We start from the raw sequence: 19,116 nt of genomic DNA, 5'->3' as shown, positions 1-19,116 counted from the left end.
CAACTATTAACCACACCATTTCAAGCCAATTACCTGAGTTCGTTATGAAATCAGCATGCGCGACATTTTCTGCCTGAACGCAGAAAACGAATCGTGATGACCAATCAATTATCAACCTGTTTTTTCATCACCTGAATAGATACAAAACTTAACGCCGGAGTTGTGTAATGCGCCCGAGTGGGCTCCTAATGGCGAAGATTTGTCCTACTTCCCTGCGTATCATTGGGCTTGTTTTGGGCGCTTACTTACGACTGAAACCATTAACTCTGCTAGTGTGCCGGGAGACCAGAACGTCAACTTTTTGGCTGTCCAAAAACCGACAATTCTGGCCTGTATTTCGTGGATTTTACGGCCGAGCTGGGGGTGGCGGAACCCAGCAAGATAGCCCAGGTATCATGTCGACCAAAGTGATCTATTTTCTGGTAGATGACAGGCCTGAACAAGCTGAATTTCGTTCCGATTTTCCAGCGGATGATATCAAAGGTGAGTGTCGACAGTGGTTGTTTACCGTGCCGTGTGTGTACGACCGGCGTGTTGTTTAGGAGCGTTAGGCACCCCGTGTTTGTTTCTCGCGTCGTTATCATCGCGGCTTTCCAGCTGAATAAGAATCGCAACAAAACTGCCGTTATTGAATCGCTGTTATTCCTTCTCCCCGTGGGGTATAGGATTTTTCTTTCATACCAACAGTAGAATCGGAAAATAGAATAAAAATTGATTAAAAATAAAATGAATTAACCGTAGAATTAGGAAAAACTTCCGTTATCTGGACATTACTTGACACCCTGCTGTGCACAAACTCTGAGTGGCATCAGACGCCAACTTGCCTGAATTTTGTACTTGTGTTACTGCAGTCTTCAGAACCTTCAGAAATGTAACCTGCGTGGAAACGCCTAGCTGGAGGGGCCAGGCTTACATGTACTGAACAAGCAGTTTGCAACACTGACTTCAGGAAATTCTTTACACACATAAATCATTTCTTACTAGTCACTGTTCTCAATTTGGGTCAGAGTAGAAGTTACACTTGTGCATGTACGTATACATGTACATATGTACTTATACTTATGTGAATATTATTTCTTTAAAAAGGTGAATGAATACTTATATCTGAGTTTTGAAAAGTTCGTTTACATAGAGCACTTTAGGCAAAATAAAAACAGGCTAAATGTTAGCATGGTAAGTTATGCTGCTTATGCAAGTCTGGCTTCAGAAATGTTGATTCACATGATTACATGTACCTCCGTTCTCAGGGACTTTAATGTCAGAAAACAGTAGTTGAAATTATTGGATTTATTCCTGGGCAAGAAATCAGCGTAACTTACAACCATTGATCGGCTCTGTTTTTCTAAATCGTATTCTTTGAAACTAAAGATCCTTTTTTCCCAGAGTTTCAAAGTTACACGTACATGTAGCCGCATGTTCACCTTGCAAGTGATGTGCTTTGCTATTTGCTGTGTTCTGGTCCGTTCATATAAAATGGAACACGTGACAGATTTTTTTCCCTGCCATGTTTTGATTGTATCCTAGCACCTGTAGGCTTAACCCGATTATAGCTTACAGTTTACGCATGTGAAGATAGTTCAAACATCGACAGCCAGTTGAGTGGTTGTTGGCACGACTAAAGAGAGTAGTTAGACTCAGAACCTGTCCTCGGCTGTCCCAAATTTGAGGATTTGTTAACACACATCTGGACAAATAATATTCAGTTCAACATGACCGGTTTCAGACTTTCAGTTCACAGGTAAGCTGTAAACGAGAATGAAAGTTTCACCATGCCGACATGTATTCATGGTTGAAGCAGACTTGCAAACAAATGATCCCATTGGGTAAATGCATAAATTCAACACCTGTTATCGTCTGCTGCACCTGCCAGTAAATTTGACATGAATGGGGCAGGCACTGTGTGGTTCGCCCACGGATTAGTTAGGTACATGTAGGCTGCCCCCATCAGTGGCTCCACCCAAAACCTTGGAAAGAGTTGCATATAGGGACAACACCTATGCACAAACCTACTGTATAAGAAAAAATATTGTTTTCTAAGTAAATGCTTTGGAATTTTCTTAGCTAAATTTCATTTTTTTAGGACATGTTACCGCTTTCACAGGGCTGTTATAACATTTTTAGGGCAAATTAGTCTTGTCCGTATTTGGAGCTCTTTCCAAGTCCTTTTTCAGTGTACAGTGTGCAGTAGTTCTGATAATTGAAATATTTGCCAGAATTTGACAATCCTTGTCCTTGAAGTTGTTCACCATTCCTTAAAAACTGCTCCCCGTTTGACAAGCAATTCCACCTTCTCTCTCCTGTTACTCCTCCTAGAGGACAGGGTCAATGTCCCCAGTATCATGGTAGTTGAGTTATTAAAACATCTGCATCAGCAAGACTGAAGTTGCAAAATCACCTCCTATGAGAAAAGGCCTGTGAAGCTTTTGTTCTCTCTTGCCGACACTCAAAGACCAGATTTGTAATGTTGCATACTGCATCCGGTTAGCCATATATTTAAACACCCTCTGAACCCTGCACCAGCTGTGTTCAAGCTGTTTGATCATTTTGCCGCCACAGAAGTGCAAAATGGAGAGGGAAAAGGCAAGATTTGTGTACAACCGTGTGTCCCTTTACTGTGTTGTTTTTGTGTCGGCCAGGATACATTGATCAAAAAATACAATGTTTACAGGGGTAGACAGGTGTACCTAACACTGCACGTCTGCAAGACTGATGTGGTCGGCATGGCGTAGAAGCTAAATGCTTCTCTGATCATGTTGAAAATACTCATGATGTTCACATGTACGTTTTGCAGACTTTGTGTGTGTAACTGTAACACATCTGGAAACATGAGCCAACAATCCCCAGAATGTGGACAATGATTGAATATTCATTTCATTTATTTGCCAGATAAAAGGGCATACAAAAATATGCAAATTGCATACATTACAAAATTACAAAATCTTGAAATAATATGAAAGGATGCACATGTACAGTATTTTCAGCTTGAAATATTCCTTAAGAAAATGAATAAAAGTATCAGCCTGAACCTAAGACGACCCAGAATTGCTTCTCTACCAAGTAAACCAAGCTACACAGGTTCTTCTCTGAAAGTTCATTGAATGCAAATCCCGTTGATTGAATTGAAAGCATCTGCGGTTTTTAATCAGCATTGTTCAATACACTCATTGTAAACACATTTGTACAAGTAAGCTGCCTTCACAGTAAGTTGCCGTGTTTCTTGTGACTGATTACTTCAGCATGGATGAACCAACTTGCATTATGCATCACCATATACCGGTCAATGCTTTAACAAAAACACAGATTTTCTGTTTACAGTGACATTCATAAATTCTGTCACAGGCTCCTAAACGTGAATTATCGAATGTTTACCTGGGAAGACCTGGGCATGTATTTGAGGTGCATGTCGTTTTATTACTGCAGTGTTTCCACTGATAGAGCCGCCCCTGTCTTCCCTCGCTGAAATTTACCAACATCTCTCACGGCTCCAGTTGACTGTTTACATGAGGCTGATGTAAAGCGCTGAATGTGAGATTGCTGGCTTTTCATCTCTCAAATGGACAAGATTTTCTGTATTTGTATAAAAAATAAGATAAGACAGAGGCTCATCTGAATTGATGGGAGATCTGTCAGAACGAACGTTGTGTCTGTCACGATCAAAATGTTTTTGGCCGACTGCGGTTGACAACGTGCAATATACATATATGCACCTGTACCTGCGTGACATTGCGTGTCATAATTGTCATTTGCTCCCACCATTTGTCATGTGTGCTTTGTGTACCTACATGTACACTTACATTTGCTTACTAGCTTCAGAATCTCAGAGAATCAAAAGCAGGGTTGCAGGGTAAGTAGGGCTGAACTCCAAAGACTGGAAATCTAATTTACCCTATCCCGCTAACTTGAGCAGTACTCACCCTCTAAAACACTGCACACATGAAAACTTGTGTTGATATTTTTCAGAGTAAAAAAGGCCCATCTTTGCAATTTGTGGGTATGCTGTTGAAGCAATACAAGCACTTTTTTATTATTTCACATTGTTTGTTAAGCTCAGTAACAGTACTCTGAGCAATTTTTACAGGACTGGAACATTGCGGTGTTTTTTAAATTTTTAAACTGTTTGCCCAGATGTTAAATGAATACATGTACAAAACCTTTCATATTTTGTGTAATATTAAACGCATGTAGTCCCTAGAGCAGTATAGTACTTAAAATAATGCAACCATCTTTCCCATACCAACTCACTTTACTCTTTTGAGTTTGATGTAAGTGGGTCATGAGCACTTGCCCCTCACAAGTATGGGTACTTCACCCAGATTATGGCTAGACAAGTTTATCAAGTCCGTAAATAGAAATGTTGCCGGCATTTGGTTGTTTTGATGTAGTGAGATTATGTACATTTTTAAGCCAGCATTTTTTACGCGCATCATGCACTCAGCATTTCTGTTGATTATTCTGTAAACTACATGCACCATTCTGGACTGTCAGTAATTCATTATTGGGATGAAACGGGAAGAGTCTGCCGTGTTGCTGTCAACTTGCATTGCCTTCACCGTTCCTGGCTGGCCGCTGGTACTGTGGCCAACGGGCAGGCTGAGCTGGCCCGGCTGGATCAGGTTACTGTTTGCTGCCATTAAGGCGCCACCAAGGAAGTGGAGGCCTCCATATACCACGTTCCTTCCGTGAAATGAATTCAAAAGCGTCAGGAAATGCCATTTTTGAAATGTACCGGTAATGTACATGTACCATGTGGGACCAAGCAAATTGCTAGTGATATTGTCATAGTCTTCTCAGATTTACGTCTTCTTAGATTTACACATTGAATTGAAATGGGTCAGGAAAATCCATTTTGAAATGTACTGGTAATGTGCCATTTGGGACCATGCAAATTGCCAATGACACGTGACTCAAATTAACACATCATGTACATGTGAAAGGAAGTTTTGGACAACCTTGTGTTGGGCTTTTCCATTGTTTGATAATGAGGGTCTGTATTCCGATCAGGAGACAAAAATGTGAAACAAATTTCACAAATGTTAAATTTATCCTGGCATTTATTGTAAACAGTGTCAAACAGGAGGATCACTGAAAGGACTGAGCAATTCTTGGGATTCTAACAAAAAGGCATTTATTAAATAAGGAACTTGCAACCATTTGAAATGTTGGGATCTATTGTAGTAGTCCTCTGTCTTGAACACTGGCAGTGTTTGCTATATACATGTACATGTAGGTACATGTACCTGCCCACGTACATGTACATGTACTTAGGCTCTCCCTGCTCCACTCCAATCATTTGTAAAACAGTGAAGATAAAAAGATGCAGACAAGCATGCTTCAAATGGATGCATTGTGAGGAACATACATGTACCATATAGTACCTGTACAGGTGCCGTATAAGGTGCCAGTTTAATAACATATTGGACTAATTACTGGGGATGAAATTCATAGCCAAGATTGGTCAGCCTGATGGATTGTGTGATTGCGAAGGACCTGTTGCAATCATCCTAGCAGGTGGCTTGGATTTAGCTGTAGGGAGTCTTGAGGTTTTTTAATTCGTTTGGCTGGATGTTCTCTTTGAAGCTCGCATGCTGTTTTTTGTTTGGTTGAAAATGTCAGGAGTTACAGTGAAAGGAGGTTTAAGTTCGCATCATGGCATGAGCGCACGTTAGGCAGCAGAATCAATATTTTATTTTTCCCTGACAGAGAAATTGTTTCACAAGGCAACAGCACGATGCAACATTGTGCTGTTTCATGGAAAGCAGCGTGGATTGGCTTACAATTGCAATCAATCAAGCAGTAGAAGATATGAAGATATGTGTTGCTAGGAAAATGTGCAGGGTGGCAGGGTCCATCACTGTGCAGAGTGTGTAAGCAACATACAAATGATGTGGCAAGGCATTCGGCATGATTACAATAGATATTGGCAAAAGACATTCACAAGGGTGGATTTCACTGGTAGTGACTGCTCCCCCCCAACCAATAAAAATATGTGTCTATTTCTCAGCTGAAATTGTTTGGGCTGTCTCACAAGTAACATTAATCAGCTAATGGGCAAAGAGCTTTAAATTTATGCCTTCCACTCTTAAACTGGTGCCACGGTGAGCACATCTTCAACGACTGGCCTTTTTTAAACTGTGCCATCTTTTGCATTCATGTTGGAGATGATGCACTTGCACGCATGCATGTGCACAGCACTATGGAGTCGGCAACATTCAGTGCCAGGAAGCCACTGAGTTGTTTGACCTTAGATTGCGGGGTCAAAGTCAGAGTAGAGAGGTCAAGGAAGTGGGTTGCCTTAAGTGGCTTACATAGCCAATAGTGGTATCTGGACATGCAAGACTATATCAGAACGGCATTACAGCATCAGTATTGCCTGTCTGTGTGTGTGGAGAATTTTTGAATTCGTCAACGGCAGACACTCTCCCAACTTGTCTCCCTGAGCTGAAGATTTGGCTAGAATATTGTAGGTTCCTCCAACAAAGTAACAGCAGGGCAAAGATTACCTCCCCCCCCCCCAAAAAAAAGGGGAAAAGGAGCGGGGTGTGTACTTAGACTGTGTTTGGGCAAGTGAGGTATTTTCAGCGTCTTTTTCCAGGATGTTGGTGATAAAATATTTCACCCCTCTGCTCTAGGGATTCTTCTTCTCTCTCTCGCTTTCAAACTGCCTGAAATGCTGTCAAAAATGTCTGCCTGCTGTAAGCCGAGGACTCAGCCTTGGTAACATGGCAGAATGACACTGTCCATCTCTGTGCAGAGGCAAGGTGAGTGGACCACAGAATCTTGGACTCCAAATGACTTCTTGTTTTGTGTGAGATTCAAGGCAAGAGGGATTGATGAGCCATTTTCATGTGCTGGTATCCCATCGACATTTGCTTGGTATCCTGTGGAATACTACACCGGTACATTGGGGTGTGCGTATAAAGAAAAACTCTGCGGTACGCAGAATATAATAAGAAGGTGGAGTCAGTGTGATTGTCAGTGCATCAAACAAACAAAAGAATGATACCTCCAGCTTGTTTGAAAACATTGAAACTGCAGAATGGCTGAAATGAAGCTTGGAAGCGGTGGAAGTGTACAGTGTTATCTCACACTTATTGTCACTCAAGGCCATCCGAGGCCAGGAGGAAGAAGAGAAAAGGTCTGCTTGGTCTGGATTCATTGCAGCTCGTGTCCTCTATCGTTAGAGCTGGGGGGGGGGGGAGATATTTCTACCAAGCAGTACAAACAGCCCAAGTGGCTCTTCTTCATTCCATCTTGACACCTTCTGCCGCAGACTGTCCGACACCGAATAATTCAAGAGTGGACTGCCTTACCTTGCCGTCAGTCATGTGCTGTCCTGTTTGTCTCTCTCTTTCTCAAAGTCATCATAGGTCAATCTCTCTCTAGCTCCCAGGTTCTTGAAAGGGGGGGGGAGGTCTCAGGTTAGTGTAATGGTACTCCCAGCGTTACTTACAAACACTGATGAATTAACTGCCCCAGGAAAGGTCTTATTAAGGGGCAGGCAATCCATCCAGCATCCCCTGTATTATAAGCAGTTCCATTGGCTGGTCGTGGCTGGGCCAGGCATCAGGAGTGTACTTGGTATTGATCCGCATCGTTAAGCATTGCCTCAACAGGTCCCACTCTGACTAGTAAAACTCAAGCACTCTTTGAATTTTTAACATCAAGGCCATTCAAATTGATAAAAAATGCAAACCCCATCTCGCTCCTCCATTTTAAGGAAAGATGACTTTCTGTGAGCTGGTCATTGTGAAATAGGCTTACCAGAGAATTTTGCCTCACCCTACCTCCCAGCAAGCAACAGGAGAGCTGAGAATGACATAATACACATAGAGTATATTGTAGCAAAAAAGATGTCAGTTTTCTCTGAGAAAAAAAATCAAGCGAATTTGAGTCAATGAGTCACAAGTGTTAGAGACTTCATTGAAATAAAACAGAGTCACTTTGTCAAACAGAAAGAGAGGATTTCATGACATTGGAGATGTCCTTAGACACCAAAGGTTCCAAACTTTGCACTGCACTTCAGTCAGCATATTTACAACTGATGCGGAACTGATTTGCTATCAGGCTGATTGTGGTTTGTTGCGTGCTGAATGGCAGGTCGTTATTAGTGTGGAATACACATGACTACAGTAGATTGTTGGCAGAAACGGTCGCTGTGTTGTTGCAGTTACCAGGCAATGACAGGCCAAAGGTTGCTGGGAAGTGTGTTGGTTAGTCCATGTTATTGTTGATAAACTAGCTCATTAGAGATACATGTATCACTCTTGGCTCCAATGAGTTTGTGTACTTACCACAATTTTGTTGATTTCCTCTTCCCCTCTGTTTAAATTTGCCCATTAATGGCGTAATCTTTTAATGGAATTAATCATATGGGGTAGATATAGTGTTTGGTTTTGAATCTGTTCTCTATTTCTTAGCAACTGTAAAATGGACCACAGTGGTTTCATTTTAAACAACGCAGGATTTTTGCTTAATGCTGATTCGCAATTCACAGGGACTTAAATGACTTTGATAAATCATCATTGAATTAGCAAAGCCCTGGATGTGGCACAGTCAAATGGGATATTGCTTGGGTTGTTTGTGACTGCATGCACTTGTAATATATGGGCCTATTAAATTTGCCATGTTGGGATAGATTAGGATCCATACATATCTATAGGTTGATTCTTAAACAGCAAAATGTGTTTCTTAAGAGGCCCCATTTTGGAAACAAGTAGAATCAACAGTCACAGATCTGATGTCAGAAATGTTTTCACAGGACTCTGACGATGCAATTTTGTAAACAATCTGGCTTAACCAATTTGATATCCTTTTACATGTATTTGCCTGCGTTTATTTTTGAAGAAGTTCTTGTGGCAAACAGCCAGAACTCCCAGAAAGATGTGTTCCAAGGGAGGACACACAGGTACGTGTCATGCACACGCCAACCAGCGTGCATCAAACGTGGTGTTTTGCTCGTCCTAGCATTGGAATTTGCAGAATGTGTTCCGGCGATATTTATATGTCGTGTGGCGTGTTGCCACTGAGTGGCAGAGGCACTGTATCCAATGTGTAGACCTATTTGGACGAATGAACGAAGTAATGTGACGGTATGTTGTCAACTCTCCTCCAGGCTGGAATGTGATGCAAATGGATTTGCGGCAAAGACCGACCAGCAAATTTACATGTACAGTCTACATGTCGATGACACTGATGGTTTTGCTTTTGACATTTAATGCATGGAGGAAACCGTGTTTTATAGCCAGTGGGAACGCATGTAAATGAACACACATTGTCGCTGTCACTTTCGTTTATTTTATACAGGCTGGAAGACCAGTTTAAATGGCACGCCAGAATAAAGGATTAAGCACAAGTACAAATGTCTCACCCAAGTATACCTGTGCTTCTCTGAAAGAAGATGTGCTGTAGTTAAGCATTGTACACGTACATGTACACCCATGTACACAATACCGACACGTACATGTACACCCATGTACACAATACCGACACGTACATGTACATGTACACTACACAATATACCATACATGTGCACAGGTACATTGTAGTAATGTACGCTTCCAAGGCCAACGATGATTAAAATGAAGAAATGTCCTTGTCTTGTGGAGTCTTAGGGTGGAAGGTACGTTGTACTTCAAATGAAAATTGGTGGTCTTACTTTGTAAATTATGCATAATTAATGCAGCAGGCCCAAACGTCTTTTTGTGGATCAATTACATGTAACAATTTTTAATGAGCATCTAGATTCTTGCATAATTCATGAGTGCAGTATGCCATGCAGTCGAACTCATCAGGCCTGCATTTCAGATGTAAAGAACTCATAACAGGATCTAATGCTGCCACATAAATGTTTAAATTAAAACTTTCAGCTGCATCTACAGTACACTGGTAGCGCAGGTACAGGCAACAGGTGCGCATGGGCACATTGTATGTGACAGATGTCCGCAGAACATGTTCAGTCACTTTCAAGGCAGGTGGACACTTTTGCCAGCTCTTAAAAACAAGAAGCTTGTTTGAAATTTGTCCCTCAAATTGTCTTTGCTTGGATGTTGGTTTCTTTTGTTGAATTCTAAGCCTGGACTCAGATCACGTGCTGGCGAAACATGCGCCAGTAGAGCCTTCACTGACTGAAATCATTCATCTACATGTACCTCAGCATTCCTGCAGGAAATTACGACCAGCCTTTACCTTCCCTGCCGACAGCCAAAGAAATAAATACTGGTATCACTGCCCAGTAATACAATCATTGACCTAGAAAAATATTCAACTCAAATTAAATGCATCCCATCCACGCTGCTTGTTGCCTGAAAAGCTCAGGGAAAATAAGAAGGGGTCAGGCAGTTTTGGCGGGTGAAATGTCATGCGGGTCCATTTCATTGTGTGTTCACAGAGGTGAAACAGAGTGGGTTGTGTCCACGCTTGTTGAAAAAATTGAAACCTATATTTGGTTTCTGTGTCAAGCTAGAACGTAGAAGTTCTTTTCAAGCATTTTTTTTTTTTGCAAGTGTATTTGCAGAAATGCTTGAGCCTTAAATTTGCTTGGCCTCTAAAGGCATTTTTTCGATGTCTTTAAACAAAAGCTGAGATCTTCCATTTGCAAAGATTTATTGAACATGCCATGTGGAAGGTCTGTGGAGGGTCTGTGGAATATCTGTGGAATATCTGTGATTTGCCAAGAAAGGAAAGAAAAAAAAAAGAAAAGAATCTTCGTCCAAAGTTTCAATCAGTGCTGCACATGTGTTAGTATTAGAGTCATGCAAATTCTCAAAATGATTAAACTGTATAAGTCACATGTCCTGCCAGTTTGAGTCAACAAATCGAATTGAGGAGTCATAAATCAACACCTGATTTAGCGTTCATCACAAGCAAGATAAAGTCATGAGACTCCCTATGAGACTGAAGTCAAGTTGCTGTGTTGTCACTTTGTGTTTAGTCAACTCATTCTGTCATCGATGTCCCCCAGGTGTGTCTGGAAACCCTGATGAGAGAGTAAATAACTAGAAATATGCTGTCCAAAAGTACCCCCCCTCCTTCAAAAAAATCCTGAAAAACACTGCTGAGAATCCAAAGAAACTAAAAGTCAGCATCTTGGTAATATCATCCACACAATGTCCCTAATCAGGAGCCATAGCCAAGGATTTAAAGGGGATCCATGTAAGGACCCTAGGATTAAGGACAATTCTCCTGTGGAGTTGATGAGAGGGATTAACTGCTCTGGGTTCCTCTGACTGCTCCTGTGAAAAACATGGAGGAGAGACAAGTAATCTGTTTGTTATTGGAGTCTCTAGGTCTCCTGACAGTTACTTGGTAATGACATGTACATGTACTAAATCTGTGCCACTTGCCTATTATCATGTTGATCATTTGGAAGGATAAGCCTTCCATTGCTTTGAGCTAGGAGGAGGAAATTTGCCACATTCAGTTTTTAATTGATGCTTTGTTCACGTTCATGCGAACCATGCAAGTGTTGTGCCTACAAAATGGAACCATAGACCATGGAACTGTGTAGTTCATTCAACCTACAGTCTGTTTCACTTTGGGCAGGTATCAATCCAGAAATTTATTGATGACCCATATTCCTTCCCAATTCTTAGGCATTTAGTGCTAACCGCTATATTGCGAGGGCACATTGCTTTATTTATTCAGTTGTGCGGTAGTTACGCGACTGGTAAGATGTTTAGTTTTCTGACATTTCTTTTTTTTTCTTGTGACCTCCTAACAAATTCACAACGGGATGGGTCACCAAAAAAGGGGCTGTGGTTGCCGTTTGGAACCTTAGAGCAAGGACATGTTTGAAGAATCAGCATTTACATTTGACTTGGAGTAATTAACAATGGCTATACCTGTAACTATCAGCCAAGGTTTTGGCGTGATCCTGAACATGAGAGCAAATTGACTGGAATTGTGGTTCCACCGAATTCTACCAGATGGCGGTTTCCTGATACAATAATGAGGAAGGAGTTCAAGTTTCTTTCACAATACCAAGTAGATAATATTCCATGGCAACTGATTTCACATTACTTTGGGGGTATAATTATGTAATGTACGGCTGTATATGGCTAAGGACCAGTGAAGTGTAATTATGTATTTTCTCTTGTATCCTAATGTATCTACTTGATAAGATCGTTCTTGGCATTCACCTCACAAGAAAGAAAACTGGAGCAGAGGGTTATTGAGTTGATCCAGTGGTAGCATGTGCCATGGCTAAGGTCTACAGTACAGCATTCTCTAGATACAAGTCAAATCATAGAGCTGTGGTCAGATTAAGCAAGACAACCTACTACACACCTGATTCAGTGATAGGTATCCGGCAGAGCTGATGAGGGATGTATGCCCTTCAGACTTCATTAGGTCAGCCTCTGTACTCCAGGAATGCCGCAAAGTCATCATGGTTCCTTGTAATTAACTTTACCACCTGGAATGTCCCAGTGTACCAAGTTCTTAAGATCTGCTTCAACAATTGAGTGAAGATGCTCATTAGATACATGAGAAGGTCGATTGACACTCATTGGTTTGAGAAGAGCAATTCTGGTGCAGTTGAATATTACCATGAATTGACAAAATTCAGTTTGGTATTACTTGATCAGAGTGATTTGATTAGAATTCTTCTTTTGCTGCCAAGCACAAAATATTGAAAGGAAAATGACAGATGGGGAAATGAGTTTTAATTGGATGTGTGTCTGGAACACCTGACTGAGAAACATGTATTCAATTTTGTGTAATCTTTTGAAGTGGAGGTACCGTATTCATCATTACTGTACCCTGCAACATCTTTTGCTGTTTGGAAGTTGCCCATGTTTCATCCTACATGTATTTGCCTTCACAAAAAACAACTCCCATAAAGACCTGAACCCATATAAGGAGATGATTAAAGCTTTCTTTTGGCTGAGCTCATTGATTGCAAAAAGTCTCTTTCCCCCAAGTCTGATCCAGACCACAAAGGAGCCATAAACATTCCTGGGATGGCCACTTTTATAGATGAAAATGCGCTTTAAACCTCCTAATATGCAATGACATGGATGACTGCTCAAGGATCAATACAGCTTCCTTATGTAGCGCCAAGTATGATGCACAGATAGGCCTTCAGGCTGCCACAAGATGGTGTTATGCTTGACTGGTTACATTGTATCTTGATCAAAACAATTTGCATGTAACTGTTACTGGACACTCAAAGTCTCTCTAGCAGAATGGATGTAAAACCCCTCATGACCAGGTAAAAAAACAGGTAAACTAAACAGTTGTTAGGCTGTGCAAAGAAGTAAATTGCTTTTCCAGTCAATCTGTGACAAGAATTATGGAGACATTTTTACAAGAAATCTTCGTTTTTTAGATTGAGTTGGGAGGAATTGCCTTCCCCTATGTCAACACTCTCATATCACCTACGCGAATCAGACAGACCTCGATCAAAGGTAATCCAGCTGAATCTGGCAGTCACTTTTTTTTTTGGTTTTTCCCTGTAATCTAAGACCGTCAAAACCTGGACAGAAAACAGAAATGAGGATGCTGTTATCAAGAATCAAGATTTGCTGATGGTTAATCCAAGATACTCAGGTGTGGCATGTACTTGTCTAGGAACAAAATAGCTAACCTAACAGCAACATGTAATAGAGTGAGCCATCACTGGACAAGCTAAAGCTACAAACAAACAAGCAAGTTATTTTTTTTGTTCCTGCCAGTAGAGAGGCTGAGATCAGATTGTGCGCACCATTATTAAATTCAACCTCCTGGGGAGAGTCTTTGCTGTTCTGGCTTGACCCAAACTGACTTGGGCTGGGCTGTCCTTGTTTGTTTTGATTGCTTAGGAGCCCAAAAGGGAAGAACTACAATGATGTTGGGGCATAGCCTTGTTAACGATGGCAGTGTGTACAACCGTAGAGCAAGGACCCACAGCTCAGGTGTCTGCACCTGTAGTTTTCGATTTTCTCCAGCAGCTTAAGATATACATTGTATGCAGCGTACTTTAAAATAGCAAGCGATTGTTGGGACATGAAAATATCTAGATAATCAAACTTGAGGTCCCCAAAACTTTTTCCACATTTTTGGATTTTTTTTCTCTGATATAAAATGCATTCTATCCCTCCTGTTCCCCTTATCAAGCCACACCCCCTACCCATGGTTCACCAATGTTTCTCCGTTCACATACCGGCAGATGACACGCCCAAGCGATATCAGCAGATTCTGTGCTCATTGAAGTGTATTGATTGCAAAGTGCATTCCTCTTCCCTCAAAGGTGGTAATCGCATGCACGCTGCATCAATCAGGACACCGGTGTAAATTATTAGGGTGCTCCACAGATTCATAAGATCTCAATAGGTTGTTTATCAGCTGGTCACAGTAAGCTATCCCAGTGCAGCATGTGTTTGCATTTTGGCTGCATCGGGGGAATTAAATCAAGTGACGACAGCAGTGTAGGAAAACAGAGAGACCAGCAGAGAGCCAGAGTTGGGTTAGGTCTTTCATTATACAAAATTGTTTGGCCATCCCAGGCCACGGTTGCACATGAGGCAATGTACATACACAGCACAAACATGGCCTTAAGTGATTTCAAGTTGTTTGAAACTTGAATTGAAGAGAGACACCGGTCGCGCCAATGAGCAGCGAACGATAGGATACAGTCTTTGGATCTCTTCACCATGGGACAGTGGAAGGATAATCTTTGTAGATCATTGAAGATCACTGTACTGGTACTTTCTGGGAGAATCATCAAAGCTACATGTAGTTGGGGGCATACCCTCCCGTGCATCTGCTATTTGAAAGACTTGAAATTCTCCAATAATCAGGCAACATCTTGCCCAGTTTACAAAAATTGCCAGCAAAGAACCTTAACATTTTAACTACACTCCCTTGATTTATTATTTACAAAAGAATATCAACCACCCTTCCCATTAAAGCACGGCTTTGTCAATTCCAACCTGGAAGTACAATGTATTGTGGGAGATGTGTTCTTGATCTACCCCTTGTATGTGTTCATTGTGTAGATGAGTCATAACTGCACAAATTACCCCAAGCATTAAGGTAGCGACACTGTTACAGAAAAGCTCCTGGGTCATAGTTTAGACTTTAGTGTAACACTGTTTTGGTAAAGGGATACTCAAGCCACGCCTTTGCACCCAAAGGGATCCTAAAAGTCATAAAAATGAGTGGCATTTAACTTGAGAAAGATTGATGAGTGCATTCATGCTGCATGGATGTAAATAATCAGTGAAGTATACAGATAGGCAGCCTATAGTCTGCCCTAGCATCAGTGTTTCATTTATGTAATGGGAGCTAGTGAGTGATTTCACGTCAACATGGTATGGAGGTTTCATTGATTAGGAGAAGAGTGCGGCTGTTAGAGCTGTTTCTGGACCTAATGGACCTAAGCATGATTCATGTATGTTATCCTGTCGAAAGGGATGCAGTGTTTTGCATAGCTTAAACACAGGTGTTCTTTATTGTTAATACGTAGGAACATGCAATGATGTGATGTGTCTGTGTACCACATAATTATGTAACATGCATAATCATGAACATGCATAATCATGAACATGCACTGCAATATGGCCTGTGGGTATATGTGTATGTATACATGTACGTGCGTATTTAGGGTGGTCTTTTGCTGATGGACAACCAATCAGAATCAAGCATTTAAGTTTGCATGAAGGACATTCCATGCTGCACAAGCAGGTGGATCTCATCACCTTGGCAAACTTTAATCATTCTCTCACTAGCTGTCCAGCGGGAAATCTGGTAATAGTTAAAAACCTGTCACTAGAATTCACACCTCCCAGTGTACAGTTCAATCATCACAGGCAGCCATTATGGGCTTGTGGACAGTTCAAACTAACCCATAGCAATAAAATGGGTCATAAAATACCAATCTTGAAGGGACTGTGTGTGCCTGCATTGGAGTGGATAAATGTACTGTAGACTATGCGCATATACAGTAAAGACATGACTAGAGTGAGCCAAGTGCATGCAACACACATTAATCTCAGCCCTCAATTGATGCAGAAGTCCCCAATCACTTTTCTAAACATGTCCGACCTTGCCAGGTATCGGCTTCATCCTCAGTCCATCAGCTTGCAACCTTAATCATTTGCCTTGCAATTTGAACTTGCTACAGTGTACATGTATATGCAGGGCATGAGGATAAAATGGGCCTTCTAAATTCTGGGCACGCTCACCATTTGCAGACACTCAAGTTGCCTGCTTTTTTATTGGTCATTTGGGGTAGAGTGTGCAATGTATGTGTGAACACACCAACTGCTTGAGGAAGGTGGGTTGGAGTGGATTTTTCTAAATGAAGTTATGGGTCAAGTACTTGTGTGACTGAGATTACTTTTTTTAATTCCTCAGATGTTGCTGTTACATTTAATTTGTTCATTTGTACACGTATGTTCTGCATAGAATAATACTTTTTGTCAAAAATTTGGTTTGTAAAAAAAATCAGAATCTCTGGTTATTTGAGATGAAGAATGTCTGGGCTGATAAATACAAAGGTCTACATCCAGAATAGATGTATGTACTTTGAAATTTGCCTTAAAAATACTAGTACATGTATACCCCTGGATCTCAGTGGTTGTCTTTTCTTCTTGTACAAGTTTATGAATGGATAGTGCGTCCTGCAACATTTTTTTTCACCCTTTGACAAGACAAATTATTTTGGTGCTGGTCTCAGCAATCAGTCAAAGCATTGCATGATGGGTGCATTATCTCGTACTTTATAGCATGCTGAATTCTTTAACGATAAGGACTCTGACTTACTATGAACAGCTCAATGTTTTACATGTACATGTACAGTGTGCACTCGTGCCTGAACTTCCAATAAACATCTGCGGAAGTTTGCTTCATGGCCTCTTATTAGTATTGCACTTTGCTAATCTGATAGATAGTGCAGATCTAGAGTACAGAAAGGGGGCATGACATCTTCCCCCCACCCTGTTGCCAAGATGTTGGAGTTTCCTTAACTAGACACCACTGTCAGCTGATCAGATAGAGCGATTCACAGCATGAAATTATGGTCTGACATCAGCCATTTTTCATCCACTTTTGGTATTTGTCAGACAAAATGCCCAAAGGAAATGTTGAGGTAAAAGTCCCCAAAGCAATCAGCGTTGTTACCCTGGTTTTTGTGCATGTGAAGACACATTTAAACCACCTGTAGGATAGTGTGTTCTCTTATGTGACCCTGATACATGTATGCAGGTCACAAGCTGATAATGGCAGAATGAAATTAATAGTACATGTGGTGGGTTCTAAGCATGGACCATTAGATAATGTTCATCTTTGGGGGTTCATTTTTCCTGAAATGAACCGCAGTGAATTATTTCCCTATGTCTTCTGAAATGAGGGAAGTCATGGCTGATACCTGGAACACTGATGACCGTGCCCACCTGTTAACTTAATTAGAGTTGATTAATTAAAGTCTCAAACATCAGCATTTTTGACGGGAGTTGACAGCCTTTTGAAATCGTAGCCAAATTAAAATTATCAGGAAGTAATAATTCCTTTGGTTATTTTGCACAAATTTGTATGTGGTGAACGGTGGTAATATTTATATATATTAAAACCATAATCACAAAATTAAAAAATATCTAAAAACATCTCTAACAAATAATCGGGTCCCAAAGTCGGCATTCACGAATGTCATTTGATTCTGTCACAAAATTGACTGCAACAAAACCAGCGAGTAAAATTAAGCTCAATGTACAACACAAGCTTTAATAAAAGTGCAAACAAGTACCCCAAATGACTGGAATGATCACATTTTCTTCAAGTAAGTTTCCGAAAATCACTGTCCAAAATACAATTGGTGGTGATTTTGGGGCATCTGTCAATATCTCACAATGGCATTGCAGAAACATTTAGCTGCATTGTGGGCTGTTTGACCTTTGACATCTCTCCCAGATAGCATGCCCTCTTTTTCATTCAATATTCATGAGCCACTCCACAGAATGGCGATGCTGTGGGATTTTTCTCTCCGCACTAAGGTTCTTCAAAAGAAAATCTGTCAATCTGAATGACGTTTGCAAAAAAATGATGTGCAAGACATAAAATACGATTCATGATAAAAATCTAATGCTCTGAGTTCGTAATTTTGATTTAATTTTGAGTGCGGATATCTCCCAAATTAGCAGCAAAATGAACATCCAGCATGGAATTTTCAAGCACTACAAGTGACAGCATTTTCGGTCTTGTCAAATGTCATGCATTTTCCTTCAAAAGTCTTGAACGTCATCCAAATTCTGTCCAATATGACATTTGTATTGTACTTGTTATACATTTTTGTGCAACCAAACTTAACGATTATCTTTGGTGGTTAAAAGGTATGAGACCTGGCAGATATGCTAGTTAAGTGGAAGAGAGCTAAACCTTTCTCATCATTTTCCGTAAATTTTGTGTTTTTTTCATGGCCCATATTTCTTTAAAGTTATTTCTCAGGGGCTGTAAAATACATCAGTTGAAAATATACTGAATTCTCCTTGTTGAGAGAAGTTTTGAAATCAAGCCATTTAGTGCAAACATTTTGAAGAAAACTTTAAATGAGGTCAACGCCATTTTATTTGCTCTGGTATCCAACCAAATGTACACAGTATGCCTATTTATCGCCAAATGATCACTTTTATAAATCTGAAGGCGCTAATATGTGTTTTAAATGACCAGAGTCAGTTTTAAGAAGTTTTGAAAAATGACCTATGGAGTTGCATTGTGGTCCATTTTATGGAGAACGTGCCATGTTCTATTACTACATCTTGTCCAACCACAGTTGACCTAATTTCATGCACTGTTGATCTACGCAGGGTTGAATTTCGTTTTAGATTCAACAATACATAGAGCAATTACTAGAGTGAATATGATTCACCCAGTATCTAAGTATGCTTCAATTTATTCCATCCATGTCACTGCATAAAAATCCATGCTGTGAAAAAAGCATACCTTAATTGTATTGTGAATTAAATGAGATCATTCTTGAAGTGAAATTAATCAAATGTGCTCCCGCTGGTTAATCATACAGGTACTGTCGGCAGCTTGGGCAAATTTGTGGCAGATTTATAATGAAACACCCTGTTGTTTTCTGATGTCGACATGTTCACATGCATCATATGATACGTGGGCATGTACAGCCATGCCACTGTT

General features: G+C 40.7%; 1 protein-coding gene across 2 annotated transcripts in view; it reads left to right on the top strand.

Annotated features, from left to right (window-relative positions):
* The first annotated feature begins 253 nt into the window (after positions 1-253).
* LOC110978973 (high affinity cGMP-specific 3',5'-cyclic phosphodiesterase 9A-like) overlaps positions 254-19,116 on the top strand; it is an 87,244-nt gene continuing 68,381 nt past the window's right edge. For both annotated transcript variants that reach the window (XM_022234371.2, XM_022234370.2), the window contains exon 1: positions 254-483. In XM_022234371.2, coding sequence (XP_022090063.1) covers positions 396-483 — 88 coding nt within the window. In that variant the 5' untranslated portion in view covers positions 254-395. The remainder of the gene's footprint in view (positions 484-19,116) is intronic.

The sequence above is a fragment of the Acanthaster planci genome, linkage group LG16, assembly GCF_054643075.1.
Source record: "Acanthaster planci isolate LZ-2023a linkage group LG16, COTS_SCS, whole genome shotgun sequence".
Lineage (NCBI taxonomy): Eukaryota > Metazoa > Echinodermata > Asteroidea > Valvatida > Acanthasteridae > Acanthaster > Acanthaster planci.
Note: the sequence above shows the minus strand (reverse complement) of the source record. Positions and strands in the feature narration are given on the sequence as shown.